The sequence below is a fragment of the Larus michahellis genome, chromosome 15, assembly GCF_964199755.1.
Source record: "Larus michahellis chromosome 15, bLarMic1.1, whole genome shotgun sequence".
Lineage (NCBI taxonomy): Eukaryota > Metazoa > Chordata > Aves > Charadriiformes > Laridae > Larus > Larus michahellis.
In genome coordinates, this window is record NC_133910.1 from 10,508,973 (window position 1) to 10,536,949 (window position 27,977).

General features: G+C 52.7%; 1 protein-coding gene across 11 annotated transcripts in view; it reads right to left on the bottom strand.

The window, feature by feature from the left end:
- Window positions 1-27,977, bottom strand: part of DAB2IP (DAB2 interacting protein) — a 202,109-nt gene that overhangs the window by 34,436 nt on the left and 139,696 nt on the right. For 9 of the 11 annotated variants that reach the window (XM_074609396.1, XM_074609392.1, XM_074609395.1 and 6 more), the window contains 2 exons: window positions 8,158-8,311; window positions 1,350-1,448 (listed from right to left, as the gene is read on the bottom strand). In XM_074609396.1, the coding sequence (XP_074465497.1) occupies window positions 1,350-1,448; window positions 8,158-8,311 (253 nt within the window). Of the gene's footprint in view, window positions 1-1,349; window positions 1,449-8,157; window positions 8,312-16,234; window positions 16,311-16,617; window positions 16,707-27,977 lie in introns of those variants that run through there. The other 2 variants (XM_074609402.1, XM_074609401.1) reach the window with 2 other exon arrangements.

Here is a 27,977-nt window from a genome sequence, read left to right on the forward strand (position 1 = left end):
AGCAACCACGGCTTTGTCTGCTCAGCCCAGGAGCCTGGGCTGGAACCCTTCTGCTGGAAGGCCACAATGGGGTACTGTAGGTTCAGGAAGTACACGCAGGAACTACACAAGAACACTGAATTCCTGACAGAAATATCAACTCAGATACTGAGAGTTTATTGTCTGCGAACTCAAACGAAGATGGAAAGTTAGCCATCAGTTAATGGCATGTTTTGAGATGAGGGCACACTTCCAAATGAATTTCCACTGCACGCTGCATCTCAAAGCCATAGTGATGTGCCCAGCCCCAACTCACATTCCCGGGACTTTTCTCATGGTAAGTGTGACCACGTTAACCTTATGCAGCTCTTTCAGATCATCACTGCGGGCTGCTGCACTCGGAGAGCACCGGAGTCACTGGACTCCACGTGCAGGAACATGCTGCTGGAGGCAGAGGTCCACCTCTCCCCTCCGCTGCTCCCGTTCTGATACTGAAGGAAATCTTTTATAGCGGCATTTGGCACTGCGCTGGGAGCAGTAAACTCCGACACAGAGGGCTCCTTTAGCAACCCGCCATGCCTGCACCTAGCTCGTATGCACAGTTACACAGCTCTGATGCCAGGAGTGAATTCACAGCATCCCATCATTTGTGTCTTCTCTGATCAGCAGAAAAAGACTTGTTGATTGAGCTCATCAGTTGTGAAATCCTGCAGCTGATTAGTCCTGATCAATCTTGGCTAGCTAACTCCAGTGCAGAGAGGGAGAAGCAGCGGTAGGTTGTATTTTAGGATGTACTTAGTTTTAGTGGGCCGTGAAACCACGAATTGGGTGTCCCTGTGTTCTAGTGAAGGGAGAATTTGTTTCTGTAGATCCCGGAGGGGACGGCTTCAACACCTCAACTGACTGGAGAAGCAGCAACTTGCTGCCATGGGCATCTCAGTTTCTCCCTCACTAAAGCGAACACTGCAAGTACTACCAGCGTCAGGAAGCGTGATATGTCAACTCTTTGGACTATTCAGTCTTGTAACTTTGCTGGCAGCAACCTGAGATCTGTCCTAGAGCTTTTGGGAGGTGGAAAGTCCTACATAAGTGGCAAGTATCATCGGTAACAGAGAAAGACCGAAGATTCTTCAGGTCTGATCAATTCTTAGCAACAGCTGAAGCAGCATGTGCTGAGAAGAGGGGAAGAAACAATTGGCACTTGCCTGTAAATATAATTGCGGAAGAAAGCAATATGGAAAAAGGCTGACCCACAGTTACACTTACTCACTAAAATGACAATACCTCCCCTGCTGATACTATGCACCGGGCTATAAAATGTAATAACGAGGAACTGAACTATAACAGAGGCAATTCCTCAAAGCCACTACCTTATTTGGGTGCACGGCACGCCGCAGGTTTTCCATCCATTTATCTCGCTCTGCTGCAGAACGACACGAGAAGCACTTACTTCCTGATGAAGTCGTCACCTACAGGGAAAGGAACAGGATTATGTCTTGACCAGCACACTGCAGACTGTGATTTGGGGGGAGAGGGGGACTTGGGAAAGATGCTAGTGGATTTTTATTCTTTTTTTAAGTAAACAGCTTTACCCAAGCATGAAGCAACAGCCCCTAAGGCTAGCTGAAAAACAGGGCAACTCTGTATGTCACAGAAATAATCATGGAAGCAAATTCCAATTACTTCTCTTCTTCCATACCAGAAAATACTGGATAATGGGCCCCATGCATGCGACGGTTTAAACCACCAAGTCCCACAACTGAGAGAGTATAAATCCTTAGATGAACTAAACATAAATTGCAACCGCTTGGCATTCCTCCAGAATCGCCCAAAGCTTGTGATAGTAACAACCCATTCCTTGTTTTCAGCAGAACGTCAGGCGCGGAAAGGCTCATTTCCTACCTTCCCCCTTCGTGTCCCGTTGCTTCTGAAGACCATGGGGTCGACTACATACGCCCCGCTCCTGGCTGCAGTAGGAGTGGGAGCGGAGAGCCTGGCCGGAGGCACCCCGGTGCTCACAGCGCCTCGGCCCCAGCTGGGAGGACCCGGCTGGGGCTCCCGGACCTGGAGATGGCCAGTGGCGTGCTGCTGAGCCCTCCTCTCGCCTCTCACACTGCCAGTATCACTCCAAGGGATCTTTCTGCAGTATTTGTGTGATTTTCTCTGGCCATTGGGATTTCATAGCCAGGTTTTGAAGCAGCACGCTCGCAGCGGTGACACTTCCAGTGGTGCAAACACCCCTCGTTCCTTATCACATCCCTGCTGCCACACGGAAACTCAACCCCGCTGAGAGCCCACTGAAGCAACGGCTGCCCGGCAGCCCCAGGATGAGAGGCACCAAACACTTCTTCCCACCCACCACACCAAGCTTCCCTGGCATCACTTACTGAGCCAAGGTCTAAAAGGCCAATAGTTCTCTGCATCTTCTCACACACACGTATTCCTCAGGCCGCTGTCTCCTCCAGGCCCTGCTGGCGAGCCGACAGCCCACGACCGTGGTCCCAGAGGTCTGCACTGCCCATGACGCCCTCCGCCAGCTGCTCTGCCCTGCTGTGTAATCGCTGCTTTTGGTCATGTCCAGTAATATTCTTGATGTACATCTCTGCCTGCAGGCCAAATGGACCTGGCTTGTACTTTAAGTAACTCCCCCTTGAGCTTCATTTCTGCCTTTCTCAAGCTGCAGAATTATTTCTGAGTACTTTATCATCTCACGGTGTTTGTGTTTACACACTGCACACTGGCTTATCTGCTTCTGGGAGACACAATCTCCTTTAATTTCATGTATCTCCCAGAAGCCTAACCTGTTCTTACAGCAGAGCCAGCACTTGCTAAGATCTGTCATTAGCCAACCTCAGTGACGAGCTGAACACATTCCCTCCTTTGAACACAGACATCTGCTAACCAGGACAAAATGAGAAGAGGCCTATCCTGTATTTACACAGCAAGTGCAAGAAATCTTCCAACCCTTGATATCCCAGAAGCTCTCTCCTTCAGGCAGACACTCTTCCCTGTCCTTACGTGCTTTCATCCTCTGTCCTGTAGAACAATACATTCTTCTGAGCACAAGCTATCTTCTATTTCCAAGAAAAGACGACTCTGTATTAGTAGGCACAGCAGTACGATCTTTTCAGCATCCTTTCACGCTTCAGTGTATTTCCAGCTTCTTCAAAGTTTCCCGTTACAAATCCAGCCTGCTTCGTCTCCTCTGTGCTGCTGCAGGCGCTCACGTGAATTTCCGTCCCAGAGCCTTTGCAAACGGACTTCTGGTGGCTCAAGAGCTGTACCACTTGCAAGACTGTCCATGGCGTGTGACCCCTGGCCTTGCTCTGCCAGAGCGTACAGCAGTTTTGCACCTTGATCCTTTTCTCAGTAGAAGTGCCTGCAACCGCATTCAAGCCGAGCACAGCCATACATCTGACCGGGAATGGCACCTAAAGCCAAGCAACGCACGGCTGCATTACTGTTGACGTGGTGCTGTACCGCCCTAACACTGGATTACAAATACAACGAGCCCAGAAGTACCACTTAGCAACAGTTTTTAAGAACAGAACTTACACTGAAGTAACATGGAAGATGCCCAGCAAATGAGCATTGCTCCTGACAGCTCTCTGGTTGCTCGATCGATGCGGATTTCTAAGGCTTCAAAACCGTTCTTCAGACAAGAACCTAACAACTCCAAACGTGAGCCCTGTCTTATTTGATCCACCTAATTCAGCTGCAAAAGACTCAAAATCATCCACAGCCAGGTTTCTGTATCCCACAGTGGGAAAAACCCTCCCACTGACATCTTAAGGTCCACAAAATTCAGTCCCCACTCATTGCTCAGAAATCAGTTAATAAAGGTGGAATAAGTCAAAATACCTTTCATTAAACTATACCATTAGTCCATTGCCTCAAAGGCCATTTCTCACCTAGCTTTTTGGTCAACAATTTTGTTTTGATGGGAGTTTGGTGTACAAATGCATTTGAAAACAAATGTTCTCAGATCTAGAGAATTTGGTAGGAACTTGGAAGCTCTTCCATAAAAGAGAATTACAACTTGTTTGATGGCTGCTGAGAGATGCTCTCTTAAAGACAGGTTCTCCTTGGTGACACACATGGATCCCACAGCTGCCTAGAGGATTCATATCTAAATAAATAAGCATGCAATTTAGCTGTCCTTCTATTGAGTCTGTTAATTAAATGTCAGGTTTTTACCAGCTATCAGTTAGGATGAATATCTAATATATTTTCTTGCCACACTTAAGTCAACATATTATTGAGTTATCATGGTAAAATTTATGATTCAATTCCAAAACAATTACCAACTAACTAATCACTCAAAAAAACTGTAACTGTCACACTAAGCGAGAGAAGGGGGAAATCCTCATGTGTCAGATACGAAGCCCTCTTGATCTGACGGGAGTTGAAGGTCGTATCTACCATGTGTGACCAAAAATGTAATTTTCCCCAGATCTGCAATAACATCCCAGCTTTGCGCTCTGACCTAAACATCATACGGCTTTAATGATCTTCATGAGATATTAATTATCTTGATAAAGAGAGTATTCTGGTCCCATCAAGATTTTGGATATGCTAGAATACTATTAATGCACAGGATAAACTCAATTAATAAAACTCATTAATTTCTAAAATGTTACTTATTCACATTCATTATCCACAGTCCTCGGATGGGTGATCCCTTAAGCCAGATAAAATCTTGTCATTTTAAGAATGTCTTAGGTACAGGATGGGTTCCTCAAAGCACACTGGAAGGAATCCCACTGGAGTAACAACAGAAGACGATAACTGAGTTACTGAAGCCGCTTCACTCAAAGTGTTCCGAAGGCTTCAGGAGGAAAAGCGAGGGCGAGGGCTGGTAAAAACCACCATACCCAAGCACAGAAGGGCAAGCCAGCGCCGCCGGGGCCAGCCCCGCGTCTGAAGGGCCCCGCCAGAAACGGCGAACACTTGCACAGCTGGACTAAATTTAGAGGAGCTAAATTTAGCTGCACTAAATTCTCCCTCGCTCAGGCAAGGCCGGGATGAGGCGACACGGTTTCCGTTGTATTGGAGCAACGACAGTTTTTCTTTCTCCTGCTCCGCGTCCCCCAGCAACATCCTGCAACGGCCTGGACACGAGCTGCGCAACGGGGCGAGACCCTGCGCTGCCAAGACAGACACAGAGCCCTTCTGTCCCAACTGCCCCGGCACCAGGACCCCAAAAACAGCAGAGCCAGCAACAGCCTGGACTCCCAGTCTCCTTTACTGGGCTAAGACGCCCACTGCACATCGAGCACACGCAGCACACACAGCTGCACTAGATGGTTATGCTGACTTGGAGGTCTTATAAGGAGAAAGAAGATGACGTTGAGTAACCTTTTTTAAAAAAATCAATGAAGGAAACAGGTAAATACTGACTGCCAAGTACTCCGCAAGTCAGAAAAAAAATCCAAGTTTCACAGAACTAAATAAGCAGAAAAAGCCAAACACCGCATTTGAAAAAGCACTGCGTTACTGCTGGCTCCCCGTACCCCGGCAGAGCCCAGCGAGGGGAGCGGGGTCGAGCGGCCGCTCCGGCACGTCTTACTGCAGGTCGGTCGAGCTGAAGGAGAGAAACAATCGCACCGTCCCTTCCGACAGCCAGCTCCCTCCAAACCAGCCTCTTGGTTTTTTTCCACTGCAGATGGCTTTGGCACCTCTTGCTTTTGTCTCCGTTTGGGTGCGCTGCCAGTTCTCTCCCCGAACCTGCCCTCTTCGGCGCGGCTCCATCTGCAGCCACGTCAAATCTTGTCATCTTGTCCTCCGAGCCACCAGGCCGGTGCTGCAACGCGGTGGAGGAGGACCTGCGGCACGCCGTGCCTCGCACCGCCCGTGCTGGGCAGCCAGGACCGCAATCAGCTTCTGGGCAAGCCGCTGCACGCCGCTGTTGGTGAGGGACCCCAGAGAGCACGCCGAGCCAACCCGGCCAACCCAACATCCCAACCGAGAGCGAAGAGACACCAGCCAGCTGGTGATGGACGCAGCTCCTAGGCACTGCCCGCTGCCCGACCGCCCCACCACAGGGAGAAGGTAGCTAGGAACTGTGTAACACTGGCACTGCCCAACAACAGCAACACTTCACTTCTCCATTTGAGACAGCAAACTTGGCCATTCCTGACAGATCTCCCTCGAGAATAGACCCACAATAGCCTCAAAGTGCAGGGACAAGACACCATACCAACCCCCATCACCATCGCAGTGTTCCCCTTGTCTCCATGACTCTGGCAGAAATTTCTCCCTTGACATTTCTTACTCAGGGCTCCTTTTCCAGGACATCAGCTGAACTTCTCACTCTTCCCTGTTCCCACAGACAGCAGTGCCATGGCTCTTGGCCATCAGCTTTCTCAGTTCCAGGCCAGAGGAACCACCACAGGTTTTATGGCTCTTTGCTGAGCCTCCACCAAAAGGCAGCCGCAGTCTTTGGCAAGTCTTGCTTCTACTTTCAGATAAAGCAACGCTGCGGGACTTGGGATCACAGGCCACACACAGGGCCCCCAGGACACAGTAATAACTGAACGCAACAGCCCAGGCCCGTCCCCCGGCCCAGAGGACACACCGACCCCTCGCCTCGGCCAGCTGTACCTACGCGCATGGCGGACTGCAGTCACTGCCTGCTACCCAGGGACTCCGAGACCTGCAAACTCATTTCGGTGCCGACCTCACTCCAAATTTGGTAGAGGCTCTCTGGAGACACAAGACCAACGCGTTAACACAATATGCCATTAAGCTCTCACCTCAGCCCCTCCCGCTGGAGCTCGCCGATGAGTAACCGTCGGCTACAGATCAATGTCCTTTTTGTTTTCTGGCATTCTTCCTTTCCTCTGCGGGATTCGCAGATCAGCAATTAACGTGTTCTCTTTTTTCTATATGACTCTTCTTTATCCGACTCACTTGAAAATAAAATTTTCTTCCTCCTTACAAGTGCATGACTTGTCTAATTTCCCTCTCAGTCAACTTTCTACAAGTACTGTTCATATCCCTTCCTCTGCTCTTGTGCGCTGAACAGAATTGGTAAACAACTCTTATATTATGGATGTCACATCTATTTTCCATCTAGCTTCATTTTATCTTTCTTGAGTGGAATGTAATAGAGGCCATATAATTTACAAAACTGTTCTTCTCCTGACCTGCCGCACTTGCTCAATTCTACAGAGAACGAACAGCACTGGAAAATTTATGCCTCAGCCCACTTTGGAGTTTATGTTTGGGGCTATTTTTTGTACGACTGTTTTTGTGTTACCACCTTATATTTTAAGAAACGGATCTTTTAACTCCTTTCTTTCCGAGTGTGCTAATTTCAGTAAAAAACCAAAACCTTCATCTCTCCAGCCTGACTCCTCCTGGACACTGCCAAGGCCGTCTCTGCCTACTGCTGCCCACCCACGAAAAGCCTGCAGTCCCATCATGCACCCACAGAATGATCCCACCATGGAGATACGGTCTATCTGCTCTTCTGGGTCCAAGTACAAACAAGTTACCTTCTCCTCACAGAAACACAAGTATCGACCACCTTATTACTGTAAGAAAACCATTTCCCAGTTCTATATCCAGCCGCTGCCATAAGCAATAATACTTTGCCATCCATGAGGGAGGATAAAGTATTCCCAAGACATACTACATCGAATTATCCAGCTACAGACTGGTTTGTACGTGTCCTACCACCTCCCACTAGTACAGACCTAACCACGTGCCTTAACAGGTGTTAAAAAAAATTGAAATACTCACAGATTTTTCTATTTACTCAAGCAGCGAAGCTTCAGTTTTCTAGACAAAGTCCTCAACACTCCCACTGACAGCAGTAGACTATCTTTGTGACCACGTTTAATGTCTTTGTCAACACTGAGTAGGGATTAGCACTTTCCCATATCTGTATGAACACAAACTATGAATGTATGCTCCGCTAACGCACAGCCTGAAGCAGCTCAGCGCCTCTGCCTGCAGCACGTTCTGCCGCCCCAACGGTTAGGAGGCAAGGAGCTCACTGCTCTCCTGCTGTGGGTAGGATCCACCTTGGAAAGGTGGGAGTAATTTTCTGCTTATGACACGGTCTCTGCGTAGCAATTCAGAGCAGAAATGTTTTATAGAAGCAAAAGCCGGCGATGCGAGCCCTCACCTGGCTCCCCAGACGGCCCCGCCACGGACAGAAGGGCGCCTTACCTCAAAGCAATAGTCTTGTCCCAGGATGCTGCTGTGGACTGGCTTGATGACCACTTCTTCCTCCATGCTGAGATCCAGAGCCTCGACAGCACTACTGGGACTGAGCAAAGACTCGTGGGAGCGCGATTCTTTCAGCCTCGGCATTAGATGGGATCTAGAGGAAAAATGTAACGGTATCAGTGGATGCTTTCCTTCCCAGAGAAATTATTTAGTCCATCTGTTAGCAACAACTGCAGAATATTCCTGGGAAGTTTTTGCCATGAGATAACCAAGGGCCCAGAATAGCAGGGACTGTTATATTGTCCCATTTATAATCTGTTGAGCAGGTCCTATTACAGGCTTTATGTTCAGTAAAAACATTTCGTCCCAAACTCCGATACAGTCAGGACATTACTAGAGGTTTGGAGACTGCGGGCCCCTGCACAGCCGAGTATGTCTGTAAATGGCCACCACATCTCCTGCGTGGGACTCTCCCGGTGCCCTGCGGCAGGGGTGGATGAGGGAGGCTGGGTGTCCCAGCACCAACCACTGTGCTCATCGGTTCTGGAGACGGGTCTGCAGCACCCACTGCCAGCACAGAGGAGACCACAGAGATGCTGTGGGGACAGGCTGGGAGAGCTGGGGGGGTTCAGCCTGGAGAAGAGAAGGCTCCGGGGAGACCTTAGAGCCCCTTCCAGTCCCTAAAGGGGCTCCAGGAAAGCTGGGGAGGGACTCTGGAGCAGGGAGGGGAGCCATGGGATGAGGGGGAATGGCTTCGAATTGGAGGAGGGGAGATTTACATGAAATCTCAGGAAGAAATTTTTCACTCTGAGGGTGGTGAGCCCCTGGCCCAGGTTGCCCAGAGAAGCTGTGGCTGCCCCATCCCTGGAGGGGTTCAAGGCCAGGTTGGACGGGGCTTGGAGCAACCTGGGCTGGTGGGAGGTGTCCCTGCCCAGGGCAGGGGGTGGCACTGGGTGGGCTTTAAGGTCCCTTCCAACCCAAACCATTCCATGGCTCTATGACTGGGTTTGCATGCGTGTGGGAGATCCCATCAGCGTCCTACTTCATTCCATGCTGTTTCACAGCACCCAGTCCCTACTGACAGAAGGGAGTTACCTGCAAATGGGGAGGAATTAACGACACATCCCTCTAAAAGCCCAGCCCCGTGTCTGCTCGGTGCACCAGGAGCGTGCCCAGGGAGCAGGTGGCACTGCTGGGGCAGACACCGTCCCCGGGCGTAGGCACCTTCTCCCCACCAAAATGCACACAGCTGGATCACAGCTGCAGCCGGCGGCTGGGTCCGCGCTCTGCAACCAATAACCCGAGGGCTCGTGTGCTCTCTCCAATTGTTACACACATCCCCGGGATGGGGACAGCGTGGAAAATAAGGCCATGATAGCCCTATCGATTGATCTAAATGCTCTGGAGTCCCACTGGCAGCATTTAGCAGCAGGGAGCCCACAGACAGCAAGCAGCACACCATTTTCGAGACAGCCAATACAATCAATGGTGCTGTAACTCTTAAAGCTAAACCAGAGAGCTCGGGGCAGGGGGGGGGGGAGAAAAAAAAAGATAGCTAGGTACACCCAGGGAAAACAGAGCAAAACCATAAAGCGGCAAGGGAAAAAATAACTTGAGAGCAAAGGGAGCAATTCCCTTCTCTATAGCCTGCACCATGTAAAATGCTCCCACGCCAGCCAGCTCAGAGAAGCTCTGATCCCGGTAACTCTGACCTTTAAAACCTCTGGCAGGCACTTTAGGGTCTTCCAGAGAGACCACGTGTCACTCTGTCCACAAAGAGAGTATGATGCCTTCTCCAAAGTCATGGAAGGACAGAAATAAGGGGACTTTGAGATATTCTCATGGTCTTTCATAAGCGAAACAACAATGCCCCTAGTATACTCTCAGATTGCTTTGTCTCTGTGTGTTGAGTTTTGTTGTTCTCTAGAATAAAGCTGACCAAAACACCGAGAAATGTCAATAGCGCATGCAAAATTCATCGCTTCCAGTGAATCACACGCCAGGCTGAATCTAGGAAACAGCCAAAGGAGACTCCGAGATAAACAGCAGCGGAAGATAAACAGGTGTTTCTCTAGATTTGCCATTAAGATTCATGCCATCGAAGAAGCCCCAGGTGATAAGGCATCAGCCAGCAGCTGTGTTCTCCAGCTGAGCCTGCTAAATGGGCAGCTCTGAAAGCTGGAGGCCACCCTCCTCCCCAGCCTGGGGACATGCTGCCCGAGGGCGCAGGGACAGCCTGGCCTCCGGACACCTCCCTGCATCTACCCAGGCGACAGCCAGGACCAGCTCTGGTGGAACCGGCTCTGGTCTGCAGAAAAAGAGGCGACGACACCACAATGTCTTTCTCAGGGGGCAGCCAGCAGCCCTCAGATGCTAAAAGCCCTGGGCTGGCACAGCCCTGCGCAGGATCAGGCGCAGTGGCTTTGAAGCACAAGGCTCTCTATCCCATTAGCGATTCTCGAAACTGCCCACTCACCCCATATCTCTATGGTGAATAAATTGATCTTTTAGGAACTGAGCACAGTCGTTTCCCAGTACTTTCTGGCAATTTTACACTATTTTCACAGAAAAGGGTCCATATCCTTTTCCTCTGAATGATACTGTAAATTAACTCTAATACAGGCAGGCAGATCAAGTTACCTCTGGATGCCGAGCGCAGAACTAATATCCAGCAGCTGAAGAACTGACAATACCGACTGCGCACCAAGCCCCGATAAGCCCAGAATCAAGGCATTTATGGCAAATCTTATTTCCTTATTTTACAGATGAAATGAGAAAAGGTAAGTAACCAAGCTGAGGCTTGCACTCTCATTTGGACAAATATAAATATTGATAAACCAAACCCACAGCTCAGGAACTACATACTGCAATGCACACATGCACGTCACCGAGCGGGACCGCTTCATGCTGGCCTAAGAATTTTTGTTGAAATTAAAACAAAACAAGTCTATTTTTCATTTAAAACTACCGCAGCTGCAAGGCCACGGGTGGGAGTGCAGATGTGCAATACGAAGAATTACCAAGGGGGAGTTTCGCAGGACACATTATGTTCTCAGCAGATTCAGCCAATGCGTATTTATATCCCTCCAGACACTGCCGTATGCCTCTGGGAACCCTAAAATTAACGGGACTTTTCCTGGGCAGGAGGTTATTTGTCAGGTTCTTGCCCCAGCAGGACCCGCTCCCACGGCGTCGTTAACTCCTGTGCGGCCGATCGGATCCAGCCCGGGTCAGACACAGCACCATTTCTCACCAGATGCTGCACCGTACGGAGGGAGCGCTCCGGGTCTCAAACCAGCCCTAAAAGGCCCTGCATCTGTCTGCGGATCAGGAGCTAAGTGGGGAGATGTCCTTAATTAGAGACTCTGGTTTGAAACCTCAGTGGAAGGGATGAGGGATCTCTCTGCCAGAGGCAGCCCGGCAGAGCAGGCTGAGTGCGGCCCGGGCCAGCCTCCTCGCAGGGCCACTGGCCCCATCCCCTCCACAGCAGCCCAGAGCTAGCTCTGAGGCTACGGCACTTAGTCCGCAGCAATCCAGCATGGTCCAAGGGGCTGTAAATGATGTCCGGGATGTAAGGGTGGCTATCCACCACCAGTCTTCAAAGGATACACGGTGTCCTTTGAAGAGCATCTAGAGGAGAGAGCGTTTCTCGTGTCCTTTGGTAAGTACCATGACATCTGTGGCAGGAGTCCATTTACTGGAAGATGTTTGCGAGTCCCTGTCGCAGCTCCCACAGACCTCCCTTTGTATTAACAGGAAGAAAAAGGTCCTGCTAAGGCCATAAGCTGCTTCCCTGTCTGGGAGGGCAAGGGCACTCTTCGTACCGAAAGGACGGCTCAGCCTTCCCCCCATTTGGGCAGGAAAAACACAAACCTGCCGCCTGTGCATTAGAGTGAAGCCCTCGGAGTGATAACGTCTCTGTCTTGTACTGCATCAGGCCATAAAGGACCTGGAGACTTCGTCCAAAGACAATTTACTGGGTGAGGGCGGGCAAGTGCTAAAAAAACACCCAACAAATCCACTGGCTGATGGAGGAGTGCAGAAATATCAAGCACGCAACACGAGGGCTGGGCTCTGCCCGAAATGGGGCACAGGGCGGCTGTGCTGGTGCCCCAGCTGCCGGGGGGACTCGTCTCCGTCCCCTCTGGCTCCGCTCCCAGATTCACCACTCGCAGCAAGCATCTCCCATGGGGAGCCAGGCACATTTCTACCAAGAGACCCCAACGGAGTGTAACGACGGATCACTGCCCCCGTCAGCAGGAGACGGATCCTCCTCAGCTCCACCTGCTCCCACCCCGCGAGGGCAGAGAGCAGCGTCCGCGGGGACAGAGACACCAGAGTCCCTGTCAACACGCGCTCTTCCTTGGCCATCCAACGTCCTAACAGGCAAACTCACCTGGAACACCATTTGCTTACTGCATACGTGCACTTCCAAGATGACAGAGGTCCTTTGTTCAAATTCATCTCTCTGCCACCGCTTCTCAAACCACTGCCTGCGGGGCCATCCGATCTCCTGCTGTAATAACTCACTGGGTATTCCAGGGCCCGGCCCGACCCACGTGAGCTGATCAAATTCAGTTCCTACACCCCTGTTTTAATATGGTGGGAACGGCCAGCTGCCCAGAGACATCTCACAGCAGGAAACCCTCCTTCCAAACAGCACATTCAGTTCCTTTTGCCATGGGCCTTATTTTAATCCCTTTCTACTTGCCTAAAGTTCGGTTGAAATGAAGGGAGGGGAAAAAAATCTCATAAAAGACCACATTAGTTCTAAAGAGAAATAACATTACTGCTACCGGCACTGACCTGGAGAGTCCTACGGAGAGGCAGCCAGTCTCTGGTTATTAAAAGAAGAGGTTTACTGCCCAAGAGCAACGAGAGAGGATTGTTGTTCTAAATAATAAAAGTCATAAAACATTACCATGTGAAGGGATGCAATCCCCCTCTGCCTGCTTCCTTCAGAGGCAGCCAGAAAGAATTAGGGACGTCAAGTATGACCGGGCTGTGACAGCACACCTAACCTGACCAGGAGCTCGTGGACTGCAGCAAAGACTTGGTGGACAAGCGAGAAGCATGAGGGACAATCCGTCCCCTCCTCCCGAAACTCCAGGGCTGGGTTTTGAGCATCGGAGGCAGCACCCATCCGTCGGCAGCAGCTCCGCAGAGGGACAGGAGGGACTGACGGGGAGCCTAGGCTCCGTGCTCTTGCAAGAACAAAGATACTCTGCCAAGGCCACAAGGAAGGAAAAAATTTAGGGCCTGTCTACACAGAATTATTCTGGAACAGGTCTTGTGGGTTAAACTCATACACTCGTATTCCAAAACTGCTTTCTTGTGAAGACAAGCCCTCAAAGGGGCAACCCCATCGGTTTTCATTTCAGAACCTGACCTGCCCGAAACCACCCAGCTGCTGCTTCTGGGGTTTTATCATGAAAATTTTCCTGATATTTTTGAGAGACAGGAACAAGCAGGGCACCTGGCTGGGCAGCTGCAGAGGGATGGAGCAGACACAAAACGCGACGCAGAAACATGGGGAAAAAAAATAAAGAGCCTTTCTTAAATCTCCTACTGCTCCACTCTGAGAGCACCAACAGACTGGGGAATTTTGAAGGAAGCCCGGGCACTACGCTGGAGATGTCCCATCGATACCAGCTGCAGAGTCGGCCTTTGCAACCTGAATGCCTCCCCACCGTCAGAGGGATCTGATCTCCTAAATTACAGGTTTGACTCCGCGACACGTCTCCTCGCCAGGAAACATTCCCTGCATACAGCTTTTCAAGGGCTGACAGTTCCTTTCTCTGACCAGCTGGGAAGAGGGTCTTTAGGGCAGCCCTTACCCAGCGCACGTCCGCTGCAGGGGGTCCTGCATGCACAAACGCGGCGGAACACGCCGCGGGATCCACGTGCAGTGTAGACAGAATTTAAATCTGTCTCCAGCCTGGGGATTAGGTTTTGTTATGACTGAGAACAAAGTGGACAATTCCACCAAATTGATTTGCAACATCAGATGGGAGAAGGATTTTAGCGGTGGCAGATGGGAGTAAATCACAGGCCATCCTCTGCCAGCTTCACCGGGGGCAGCAAAACCGGGCGCCGGGGAGCTCTGCCGGGCGCAGGCTGTTCCACCAGAGCCTTGGAGCCGCCCTGATGCTGGTCACCAACTGGGACCACCAAACTGGTCTGATGGCAGCCTTTAGTCCCGCAGCGGATGCAAACCAGGCTCTCCTGCACAGCAGCTCTCCCCGAGCCCTCGTCAGCGTCGCCTGTGTGACCCCCCCTGCCGGCGCTGACTTCCCACGAACCTCCTGACCACTGCCGGGACTTCTCATCCATTCCTCCCCACCGCCTCATCCTGCTCCCATTCAACAAATAAATACGAAAGTGATGTTATGGGAATACACAAGAACAACAGCGCAAGAGAACTTGCACGCTCCCAGAAGATGAGAGAATGTTTTTTTTTTCCCGTAGGAGAGGATGTGTGGATGAAGCTGCAGCACATCCTTCTCCACGTTCTGCTAACCTCAACTTTCTCTGGCAGGTTTCTGAAGGCCAGCTGCTGATCTCTGCCCTGGCAGCGCACGGTGGGCTGGAGGGAAGGTGGATGCTCTGCAGCCTTTGGGGCCCTCTGGGTGGCAAGGTGCTGGGAAACACCCCTCGGCACGCTCCTGATGGGAAGCTGGTGTCACACGTTACCCTAACGCAACACCTTTGCTGAGCAACACAAAGGACATGTAATTAAACTTATTAATGCCTGCCCTTGGTTTTAGGCTGTTCTCAGTTTTAACTGGCAGCAGAATTAATTACATTCAAAAGGACTTTGTCAGCTCATACCAGATTCCAAATGTTGTTTTTGCCAACCTGAAGGACGATTTTAACCCGTGACATTCACCTGAGCGTGGATATTTGTTTAACAAGGTGCTGCTGCAAAGTTCGTCAGTGACAACCTGCAGGTCCAGCACAGTGTAACCAGCAAGGAACTGACCGGATTTGTAACGTGCAAGATGAGAAAAACTGCAAAAGCAAGCAGAATGCCTAAAGAGCATGAAACAAAAGGTGATCAGAAGTACTGCCTGAGTTTCAATAATTAAAAATGATGCAAAGAAGCTAAGGAAGTAACGTCTCCCTCTTTCCCAAGAGCAGAGTGGCACCACCATTTTGCTTTTAACAGAAACCGATGCTTCATTTAAAAAAAAATTACCTTTTCTTATCACATCAGGCTAAACCAGCACACATTAACAGAGCCGTGTCGGTACACACCTGATGCAAGCGCAGAGATCCACCACCTAACAACCCCGAGAACGAGTCATTCCCACAGCACCCGTCTGGAGCCCCGAAAACCACCCGGGGATGCTCCAAGGAGGCCCAAGCAACACCAGGGCGTGCGGCTGCTGTGGGCGCTGCCCCGAGCCCCCCGGTCCCTGCCACCCCCCGCGGGCGGCACAGCTGGAACACTGGGGTGCCGCTTCCCAGATGTGCTGGAGACTCCCAAGCTTCCGCCGCGGGAGGAGGGCGGGGGTAAAGGTTTTCAATTTTATCGCTGAAATTTTGCTTGACGCAAGCCCGGAGGCAGAGCGTGGGCAGGAAAGCGCCCGCGAGGCCGGGTCTCTCCTCCCGGATTATCCCCGGGGAAGCCGAAGTCGCCAGCCCGGTCCCCGGCCGCGGCCCTGCCCGCGCAGCCCGGCCGTGGGCGGCCGCCCGCCGCCACAGCGCGGTCGGAAATACCCACGAAAACGGGAATTCTTAACGCACCGAACCACGGACGGAGCGCGGCTGGAAGTAAACAATCCCCGCCAAGGACCGGGGCTGGGAGCGACCGGCGGGCGGCGACCACCCGGCGGCGGCTGCCCGACAGCCGAGCGGCTCCGGCCCCGTCTCCGCTCCGCTCCCTGCCCGACCCGGACCCGGCCCCGCTCCCGCTCGGGGCCTCCCTCCGCCCCATCCCCATCCCGATCCCGGTCCCGCCCGGGCGATGCGCGGGGTCTGGTTCCCGATGGCGGCCGCAGCCCGTGCGCGGAGTTTGGAACCGGGGCCGTTCCCGAGGGCGCCGCCGCCGCCCCCCGCGCACACCCGCACTCACCCGCAGGGCCCGCTCCGCCTCGGCCATGCCGCGCTCCCGCCGGCCCCGGCCGGGCCGCCCCCCGCTCCCCGCCGCCCCGGGCCGGCCCCGCCGCCGCCGCCACCGCCCCGCCCGCCCGGGGCCGCCGGATTGGCTGCGCTGTAGCTGGGCAGAGCGCCCCGGGCCCGCCGCCCCCGCTCCGCCACCGCCGGCCGCGGCCCCCCGCGGCAGCCGCGCCGAGCCCAGGCTGCGCTCCGGCGGGCGCGGGCGGGGATGGCGCTTCCCCGGGTGCCGGCCGGGACCCCCCCGCCCCGCCGCCGAGCAGCCGGTCCCGCAGCCCGGCCGGGACCCCCCCCGCCGCCGCCCACCCTTCCCCGGGGGCCCGGGGTCGCCCAGCCGCTCACCCCTCGCCAAAGCCAGCCCGTCCCCGTGTCCCTTCGCCGCTTTCATTTTGTTGTGATAAACCTCGGGAAAATCCAGTTCTCCCAGGAGCCTTTATTTTTGCAAAAATGCCAAAACCCTGCACTAGGGCGCTTCTTGCCGGAGCGTGTCCCTCCGGAGGCCGTCCTGCGGGATGGCCGGAGCGCTGGGGGGACAAGGCAGGCCCCGGGTGTCCTTGCCCTGGGATGCGACGCGCATTCCTTGCCCATTTCGGAAAGCCGAGTCACTGACCTTTGCAGCAGCGCAATCCACAGTAAGGAGTAGCGCCTGCAGCAGCAGCCGGCAGCACCGGCGTGAGCCATGATCCGCACCTCGGCACCCCTCGCCGCATGGGGACCAAACGCCGACCGGCACCCGGTGAGGCTCGGTGACGGCCGTCCTCACAGCCCGGCTCCCCGCTGCTCCCCGCGCAGCTCGGGGCTGCTGAAATGCAGACTCAGGAAACACGGTGCCCAGAGCGGCAGGTAAGTGCGAGAGGAGGACGTGAGGCAGAGGAGAGCAGAGGGGAAGGCTACACAGCGTGGTCCAACTGTCCTGATTGCCACCATCCTCACCCAGCCCACGCCGACACGTTCCCAGAGCCAGACTGCTGCTGTCATCGTGGCGTATTCAAATGCCTCCATTACTCATCAAGAACAAAGTAGGACTATCTAGTAAATGAAAAACCACCACATGGCACTGTCCCCTGCCTGTTATTTATGGCTGCTTCCTTTCCCACTTTTCAAAGGCTACCGTCCATGTCTGCAGCAAATCATAAATCCTCCAGCTCATGCAAGGCTGTTCCGGATCGGGGGAGAAAGCAGGCACCTGGACTGCATCCGCTGCTCAGCACTGGGGGGGAAACCAGAGCAAAGGGAAATATCCCTGATTCCCAAGAATTCTCAAGGTTTCCCCGCTCCAGAGGGGAAGGAAGCAGGACTCGGAGCAGGAGACGGGCAGGTCCCGCCTGAGGCAGCAGGCATGAGTGTCGCCTCCTCCAGTAAGCCGGATTCCCAGATGGACTGTCCTCCGGCCAGCACCGCTGACAAACGAGTCAAAATTCTTATGTTCTCTGCCCAGCTCCAACACCAGCTCCCTGCACATCCTCACTTAGGCTTCTCCTCCTCAGCCAAAGGTGGGCATGACCCCCTCTCACCTCCAAAGGATCCAGAAAATGTGAAGGACTGGCAGCATTACGGCTGGGCTTGAATAATAAGGAGCACTTGTCACCTAAGGCCAGTGGGGTCCTTTTCATCCTTCCAGGGTAAACCGGTCCCCACCGCGCCCCGGGGACGACGGCATCAGCTCACAGCCATGCTGGCAGCAGAACACCCTGGTCAGCGCGTTTCCCTCCTTGTCTCCTTCGCGGAGAACATGCAGACCCCTTTCCCCTTGCAGTCTGCGAACAGTGCTCTGGATTTAGCACATTTTGCCTCCCCCCGTCTCCCCCGCCAGCGGTTTGAAGTTTTCTCACCCTTTGTTGGCAGATGCCACGCAGAGAGACAAGCTCGCTGTCCTCGATCTGCTTTTGAGGGCTTCTATAAAGTAGGGCACCAGCATCAACCCAGCGTCAGGTTTTTGATACATTGCTGGAGTAGCCAAAAATAATAATAACAGGCAGCTTCAGTCAATCTTTTCGTTCTCAAATCTGCAGCAGCACAGGGGTCCTTTGTGCGGCAGAGCAAAAAGATGGTGCACGCCAGACTAAAATCCCGGTCAGCGATCCACAGCCATTCCCGCCTCTGAGCCGGGCTCACCAGCAGCTCCCAGGGAAGTCCCACGTGTTGGTCCCCGACGGGGAGCCCTGGCCGTGTGGGTCCCCTTTCCCACCGCCACCCGTGCTTGGCTCTCCGTATTTCCTTTAGCACCTTATCTCCCTCGCTGCAGCGAAACGCTAAGGTCAAGTTACAGTTTTACCAGCCCTTTTATCTTTCTGGCGAGGCACGAAAATACAGAACCTGAACTTTGGAACGAGCCCTCGCACTTGCAGTGGGTGGAGAGCGGAGCAGAGCGAAGGCAGCGGGAGAAAGGAGAGTCCAGGTTCTCTCTGCAGCCCGGCGCTGGAGTATTTTCTGTTGCACGTTCAGACACATTATTAGGACAATCTGTAAGGAAGTACCGAACCCAACAAGCATGTGCTTTTGGCCTGCGTTCCAGCAGGAAGCCAGATGTGCTGGGAACGGCGGCAGCTCCAGCTGACGCAGGGACTCAGCACTGCTCCGCTGCTGCCACCAGATATGAAGGAAGAAGACCAGCGAGACCCAGCGAGAGAGCTCTGTTTGCTGGGAACTGCCCAGTTGAATTTCCCCTGTCCCCAACCTGAAGTTCCAGGCGGTTGGTCAGTGTAGGGCGGGCGCACAAGCCAGGCACTGGGAGACGGTGTAAGGTATGGGCTTGGAGCCCCCGGGTGCTCCAGGGCACTGTCCTCCCGCACAGCCATTCTTCACACTCTCACCGCCGCGAATGACACACGTGTCGCCCAAAGGTCCGGTGCTGCCGTGCCCCTGCCCCAGCCAGCCGCCCCCTCCATCACGCTGGAATTGGGTCTGTGTGTCAAACCACGCGACCTCCTTGGTGCTCCAGGTCTGTAAGGCACTGCTCATCCATCACCCCCTCACCCGCCCCACGGCCGCTGCGCCCAATGTCCCCGCGTCGCTCAGGAGCTACAGCTGCTAAATCCTGGCAGCCCGGGGCCTCAGGGGCTGCGCTTTCCCCCTCCCCAGGGAGTGCCAGGCGGGGAAGACACCGCACTCCGTTGACTCAACGTTTAAATACTGCTGCAGTGAGCGTTACTAACACCAAAAAAGAAGTCTGTATGTCAAAATCTCAGCTAATTTTATTCCAAGCCAAGGTTTATCCCAGCTTCCTTGAAGCAAGCTTGTACCTCATTCCTCATCCGCAGAAGGTTTTTTCCCTGCAGACTGCTGTTCTCCCCAGGGCGGCTCCGTTGGGAGGCTGATACACAGGTGTACAGCAGGGTCAGAGCTACTACTGCCGTTGCCAGCGCCGGCATCATCCCCGGGGCACTGTACGTCACCCCTACCCCTTCTTCACATTTGCACCTCACGGGATCCCAGCACCCACCCACCCACTGTCTCAGAAACGGCACTTGTGAAGGGAAAGCCACTGTGCTTCGTCAGAGGGCAGATCAAATAGCACCTTCAGTGGGTTATTAGAGTAATTTTTCCATCCGCAGTCGGGCTCAGCCATTATTATTTGTACTATCTGTAGTCCTCTTTCTTGCGTCACTTTTTCTCCCGTGGTCCCAGCTGGGCCGGGCTGACTCCGGTTCCTGGGCTGGACGGGGAGGGTGGCCAGGCACGGCTCTGCCCCAGCCCTCTGGGCAGTGACCTTTCCCAGCTCCCGCTGTTTACCTTTTCGAGCTATTAAACCCAAGTATCTCTCACTTTTTGTTGGCTGTGAAGCCAGCGCTTTACGACCATGCTGCCTATCACTGCGAAAATCCAAATTCCCTACTAAACTGGAAGAGTTCGCAGTGGAAAGGACCAGATTTATTCCAAATTTACAGATAAAATAAAAATGCCTGTCAATGTCCTAAAAAGCACTTATTTTAGAAAGGTCAAACAATCCCATATTTCAGCATAATTAACATGCAAAGACGTGTCACCGCACAACTGGCTGGCTGTTACTGGGATGCTGCTCAAGCGTTGGGGTGGGCATAGTCATTACTGTGGGGCTTTTCTGAAAAACTCTTCAAGGCACGCACTACAACCTACGGCACCGCCACGCAACATGCGGATTTCACCACAGGCACCGTTAAATGGACTCTCGGGACCGGCCACGTTCCTGCATCAACCCGCAGATTCATGGAGTAGCCTCCGAGCGCCCGAGAACAGCAGCTCCGCAGCCCGTAACCTTGACTGCGGTCGTGTGTGTTTGTTTGGTCCTTCCGTTCCGTTGCAGCAAAAGGGTAACCCGAAGCTGAAGGGCACAAAAATGAGCCAGGCCTTTGGAGTGGAGGAACAACGGCCAGATTACACTAAGAGATTGTGGAAAGATTTCTCCACCCGCTTTATTAAAATGGGCTCGACGTTCACAAAAGCCGAGCGGCAGCAACGTAGCAGAATTGACATCTACCACTTCTGAAAAATCAGGCACCGTATCAAATAGTATTTACACTGGAGGAATATTTAACCTCTGACTAATGCTGCCTTTTACTCCATATTTCAGAGCGGCGAGACAGTGGATCTGGACCAGCCAATTTCTCTTTCTGCTTGTAATTAGCTTCACTTTTCTGCTCTCCTGAACAAGCATTAGACTTTCCTCTAGGAATGTAATCCCGATCAACAGGAAACCTGTCTTTACTGAGATGCCACTCAGCTTTTCTGGAGGTTTTATTTAAAACGTAACATTGCTATTAGCAGCAGATTTTTATAAACCTTTTTGTGAGGTCCCGTTCCTGCAAACATTCAATATAATTTTGGGCTATTAGTCTCGCTTCAGAGACACTACTTAACATGCTACGACAATTGGAGCCAAGAAGCATTTGCAGGAGTCAAGTTTTGAATTTCAAATCTAAACTACACAGGGCTACCAACGGCACATGACTTTGAGCCTGACAAACACAAATACATGTTTTAGCATATGAACTACATTTTAATTGTGATTTGTCCTTCTGTCTAACAATATTGGCATATATAATAGCTTCAGTTTAATAGGTAATAACTGACTTCAGAGACTGAATGATGTTCTTAAACAAAATGATCCTAAAAAAACCCCATCCGATCAATGAAAAGTTTATAATCAGAATAAAGTTAGGAAGATGTTCTTTTGCTGCTGCTGAACTCTTCATTAAATAAAAAAGAAGGGAAGGAAAGCTCAAAGTGTTTCAAAGTTTGTTTTGATTGTGTGTATTTTATCCAGAGATGGCACCAGGATATAAAGCTAATTTCTTCCTATTGCTATCTGCCTGCCAGCCAGATAGATTTTAGTGTCTTTTAGGGATATAAAGCTCATCCTTCTCGTGGGAACTTTTTTTTCAGATGGCATGAGAGATTCACACCGATGAAGTCAGTGATTTTTCTATGGCTTTCGGAGCTGTAACTGCAGGCGATCCATCCCAGGAGCGCAGGCCCTGTCCCTGCTCTCCTCTGCCGCCGGCACGTTACAGGAGACCCCGGCCCTTGGAAGACACCGAGTATTTTTGCACTCTTGTACACAGCCTCGGAGCGTACACTGACAAGGGAAATCAGGGACAAAGGGAACTCGGAAAGCTCTAAGGAATGCTGAAGGCAGCGCCGGTGCCGGAGCGGGTGCAGGCTGCCGGCCCCTTAGCCCAGTCCCTGGGCTTGTCCCGCAGGCCTGGGGTAGCCACCAGCCCCCTTCTCCCCGCAGCCCGGAGCCTTCCCTTCCGGGGTGCTCTCCGCAGCCAGCTACTGACAGAAATCAGTGACACTGCCACAGGGACCACAGTGCCTCCACAAACTGCCACATCCATACTAAGAACATCCCCAAATCCCCGAGCAGTGAGACGTGTCTGTCTGCAGGGTCCGTGCAGCGATGCCTGACAGGACGGGACCTTGGGAAAAGCCATCGGCACCGGAAAGCTTGACAGCATCTACTCCACCAACATACAGGCAGGAAAAATCACCGCACTTTCTTTTACTGGTCTCTCCGTATCTCCTTTCTGACTTGGGCTGATAACCCGTTTGCAGGATGACCCTCCTGTTCTCCCCCGAGCAGCGTGCGGTGCAGCTCCCACCGAGCCCGGTCAGCCCCGGGGACCCCTCTCTGCCCAGGCTGGCTCTTGCCATTCCAGACTCCCTGACCAGGAATTAAACTGGGCAATACCAGTGCACTGATGCACCGCGTCGTTTCTCCAGCTCACATTTTAAAGTGCAAGTATCATTACTGCGTACTTCACGCAATGCCAGGGGCAGCTACTTCCAGAGCGGATGTAAAAATTGTTATTAAAACTTACAAACTGTGAAAAACTCTTAAAAAGTCCAAATTCTGGCACTGCCCTAAATTAAATTCCAGCCGCTGCCTGCTCGGGGTACACGGATAAGCACAGAGCCAAGCTTGCGTGCAGTCCTTATCCACAACCCGCACCTGCTGCTCCCTTCTCAAAGTTTAACTAATGAACACAGTGTACAGCCCAGAGGATTTAAGATATGGAAAAGGTCAGAGGGAAGAGTCAGGATTGAAGAACAGATTGAATAGGGTTCATAAATGACAGTCCCATTTTAAACCTGAAATTAATTTTTTCAATAAATTAGGGCCAGTGAGCTTTCCTCCAACTCAGACAATGCCGCTCTCCCTGGATATAGACTGCTGGCGGGAGGAGGAGGGCACGTGCACTCAGGAATCAATGCTAATACCCTAAAAAATTAATCTCTGAAAATTACTTCAATGGAATAGAAATGATTTCATATAAATCTCTGTATAGCGAGAGCTGATAAAGTATCACAGTGATACCTAGAGTAAGTGCAGCCTGAAAAAAAAGGGCTTTGTCTTTTTTACACAGGGTATTTGCCGTGTATTTTTTACACAGGGTTGCTGTGCATTTGATTACTTCTTTCTCTCCGAGACATGAATTTAGACCCAGTAAATCATTCCGACCAGAAACACTTTTTACTGTCTTCTGGCTGGGACGTGGCGATTCCCGACGAGCTCTGTGAGCTGCCCTGTCTGGTACACGAGCGTCTCCATCCTTGTCTCGTGTCTCCCGAGGGCAAGGTGACCCCAGGGCTCACGCGGCAGGAGGGGACCGGAGGCAGGAGCAGGGGCAGGGTTGAACCCCGATGCAGTAGGTGCACAGTAGAAACAAGTTCCTTTTGTAACCGAGATGTTTCAGATCAATCTACTCAGACAGATGCAAAGCACTAACACAGATGCACTGAAACTGGTTTGATCCTTGCCTGAACAGGATTAACTTGCCCGAGTTATTAACCAAATTAAACTACAGCTCATCTTCGTTGCAAAAATGGCTGCATTTTACGCTGATCGTTGGGTTGTGCAGAATTTTTATACCGACAGAATCAGGGAGGATTTTCCTTTGCGGTAGGTATTCGGGGTCACCACAAAGCTCCCTGCAACCTGGCGTGGCCTCCGTTAACTCCGCTGAGGTAGAAGCGTGCCCGTCTCATCTGCAATTTTACTCCATTTGTAATGTGTAAACCTGCCTTTTAGGCCATCAGCCTGCACTGATCACAGGAAGAGTTAAAACTACGTAGGCACGCTGCACTCAGAGCCTGAGTGGATGTAAACAGAGTTAAAATAAACGAAGATGCACAGACACATCTTTTTCTGCATATCTAGCCTGGGTTCCACTCCTTACACACTCTCCCGACTCTTGCCTTCTCCACCCGCCGTCACTGGCTTTGCTTTGGGGCTCCCCAGCTCTGAAGGGTTAAATCTGCACAGCAGAAACCAAAAATTCTTACTTTACTTTCTTCTGAGAAAATCCAAAATGTTTTGATAGGGAGAGTTAGGGTTTAGATTTTGTTCTTGCATTTACTTTCTTAAAACACTGATTTCCACAAATATTTTTTTCTCCCTCTGCTGGAATATAAAACCGTCCCTCAAGAGGGAAGAGCCAGCACCGCCTCTGCCCCTCTGCCCATCCTCTGAGCTGCCTCTACGCCACTGCCACTAAACCACTTTTTCTTATCCTGACAGATGCTAAGCTTCCATCAAATCCCTGGGAATACACAGGGCCAGCGTATGTTCTCATTAACCAAATTGCAATCTCCCCCCGAGCGGATGAGGCTGCCCTGGATTTACACCATCACAGCTAAAACCAGACTCCGTTTTGGAGGGGTGCGTGTCGGTGGGCACACGTGGCTTATGGCAGAGAACGAGAAATGAGATGAGGCGAGGGGAAGGGGCAGAGTACGATGGGCCACAGGGTCCCCCCCAGCCAGGGTAACATCTCCAGCTCGGGGTCGCAAAGGTGCCGGACTCCCATCAGCTGGCTGTTAGCAGCCTGATTTATTCTGGTAACACAAGCTGTACATCAGTAAATCAGAACTTACTGCACCTGGGGAGGCAGCCGACACATTTGTAGGTTTAAGTACCTATAAAAACCAGCCGACGTCACCGAGCCTGGCCACGCTGGCCTGGGGAGCTGCGCTGCCGACAGCGCTGTGGCACCCGTCCCAGTGCCAGCACCCCTCACCGGCACCGTCACGGAGGGCACGCCGGCAACGGGGCACAGCGAGCTTCTCTGGAACTGACAACTGCGTAACGCTAGGGCAGAGTTAAGCCAGAACAGCCCTAAGCCTGAGGCTGAACTCTGGGGTCCAGCTCTGCAAATTCCTCCCCAACATCCACCGCCCTCACTTTGCCTGTTCCCAGCCCCTGCTGCCTCCTCTCCCCATTCCCTGCACCTCTTTTCCTGCCCGAGACTCCATCAGATGGGAACACAGAAGGCTTGAAAGATAAAACGAGCTACCAGAAACCCAGTGCTGCCCAAAAGGAAGGCGGGTCCTGCAGCATCCCCAGGGTGGGGAAGGAGAAGGTTCCCGCCGGGCACTGGAGGTGCCCGTCACTCCTGGCTGCACTGGCCAGTCCCGCAGCACGGAAGCCACAGAGGGGAATCACGGGTGGCGCGGCCAGGTGTGCACCGAGCAGGCAGTGCTGGGCATCTCCCAGCCCGGAGCCGGCGGATGAGCAGGACTCACCTCCCTCCGGCGGCAGGAGCCCGCTGTGCCGCATCTTCTCCCTGCCGGCTTCGCCAGCCAGAGCCTGAACATCTTTATATACCAGCCCAGGGATCAAAACTGAAAGCAGCAGGTTAGGTCCCGAATGAGCAACAGCGCTATAAACACCATGAAGCAAAGTCCAGCCCAGCCCAACCAGTCCCAACTTACTTCCCGCTTCCCATCACTGAACTGTCACAGACACGAGCTGTAACCCACTGCGGCCACCCATCCTCCACAGGAAGCCTTAAGACCGAAAATGGCCTCATAGAACAACCGGAGCCGTTTAAAAAGGACACGCTGTGTGGCCCTAGATTGTACCCTCTCTCCTTCTGTCCTGGTTTGAGCGACACAGGACTAGTTTCTCTTCTAATGCTTGGGAAAACTGCACTTTTAGGAGACTCTAGTGTCTGCATTTGTGAAAATATTTACTTTATAGCCAGCTCTGGTGTGCAGGTGAAACCTGGTCTCAGTGTTTTCGAGCTTGCCAGGTGTGAGGATGAGGAGGAGCAAGACCCAGGCACTTGACCCAAGCTGCCAACAGGGTTATTTCATAGCATGAACAGCACATTCAATATAAATTAGAAAGTTTGCTGAGGAGTTCTCTCTCTCCCTTGATGGCTGCCATCCTGAGCACTCCTTGTCCCAGTGCCGGGGCCCTGAGCCCTTCCCTTCCTCCCGAAGCCGCCGCGCTCGCAGGGTCCCACACTGGCTGTCCCCGCTGGGAGCACACGGCTTCCATGACAGAATGGGTTGAGCATAATGCTCGCGTATTTTATATTGGTATCGGGATCAATACTGGTTCTTTAGTATTATTATTGTTAATTATTTAGTCTTATCCTATTAAATCTATTTCAATCCTCATGTTTCCTTGTTTTTCCCCCAATTCCCCTTCCCAGGTAGGGGTGATTGATAGAATAATTGTCTAGACAACAATAAATTGTTGTGGGTTTCTCAAACCGTAACACCTTCCCAGGACAGGACTGACCCCCAGCCACCTCCGGATGTCTGTGTGACAGGGCTGGAGGCAGAGCAGGACTCATCGCGGGACACGCAGGCACAGCCAGATGCCGGTGATTCGGCTGAAGCTCCCAAACCAGCTCAGGTGAAAGGAGAGCTCTTTTCAGCCATAGCTGTGCCACCTCCCCGGCCAGGAGCCTGGCCAGGAGCCCGGCCACCGATCCCTGGCCGGGTGTCCCCTGCCCAGGCTGCCAGCCAGGGTGGCAGAGGCCGCTTGGAGCCTTGGGGGACCTCATACAGTGCCACTTCTCCAGCGCTCCTCAAAAGCCCGTCCCAGCCCATACTGGCTTCAGACCGTGAGACTAGACGCTGTATTTCCTATTACCAGCCCCCAAGTACTCCTTCCCTCTGCCTGCACTGTGTTTGTAGCTCCCTGACATCATCTTCCCGACCGGTAGAATCCTGCGAGTTTCCCAGCACACAGGGGCGCGCTGGAGAATGGTCTGGCTGGCGGTGACCACGTGGAGCGTGACTCACTCCCGGCCCCGGCGGGACGCTGCGCGCATGCCTGGTGTCAGCGCTGGCTTTCCACTAGGAAATCATCAGCTTGTCAACAGGAATCACACAAAACGGACCCTGGCTGTTGATGAGTAACCGCGCACATTCTGTGACTAAGTCACTCCATAACCTCCAGTCATATGTCATTTACAGAGCACAAGGACGACAATTCAAATTGCTGGGCTCATTTGGCATGGAAGGGGTGGGACGGGGACAGTACTGATACAACGCAGATTTCCGAGAAATTAAAACAATTGCCACATGAGAAAAATGTTCCACGATTTCTTCACTTCTTTGGACGCTTGAGAAATGCAGAACTGATGAGGATCTGGCTGGCTGATTCCGGAGGGTAGTGCAAGGAGAACACGAGCCAGCCTTCGCCGGTGCAGGGGGACGGGTGACACCCTCTGCGCCTCTGCAGAAACCAGCTGCACCAGCAGCTGCCGGGCGGCATCCGCACAACTTCGGAAAAGCTGCCAAGAGCCTTCTCTCTGGAGTGCCCTCGATGCACACATCCATGTTTACAAATGGGATGGGATAATAACTTAGATTTTTTGTTTAAGGTTTTTTTTTTTAGTTTAGTTTTGTGTTTTTTATAAAGAGCTTAGAGCCCCAGTCCCCCGGGAACAGAGAGTTTTCGCGGGGCTGGCAGCAGCAGCGCAGGCTCCCCATGACGGTTCACTGGCAGAAGGCTTCACCCTGCTCCAAGGGGTTCAGCAGGGAGAGCCCAGGCTCACGTCTCTGCCCGCCCCGATCCCGCTGACCCCGAGGGACGACGGTGCCAGGGCAAACACGGATTTTTGGTCCTTGTCAGAAGCACTGTCACTAGCACAGGATTACGTCTGAGCCCTCCCAGGCGAACGAGGACGCAGCCTTCGGAGCAGTCCAGTCCCTTGGACAAGGCACGTTTTCCTCAGCAGACACATTCCTGCTGCTGTTGAATTAATGACACTAGCAAAGCTGCTTGGAAAGATGAATCATTTTACTCCCCTTCTGGTTTTATTTTAGTAACGACCAATGTAATTGTCTCGACAAAAGGAAAGCCGAGCTCTACGGAAGCTCGGGGAGGAAACCCAAACGCGTGTTCCAGTGCCCGCCTGCGATGTGAGGTTGGTTGGTCAGGCAGCGCCAAACCCTGGTCGTCCTCCTGCTCCGGCAGAAAG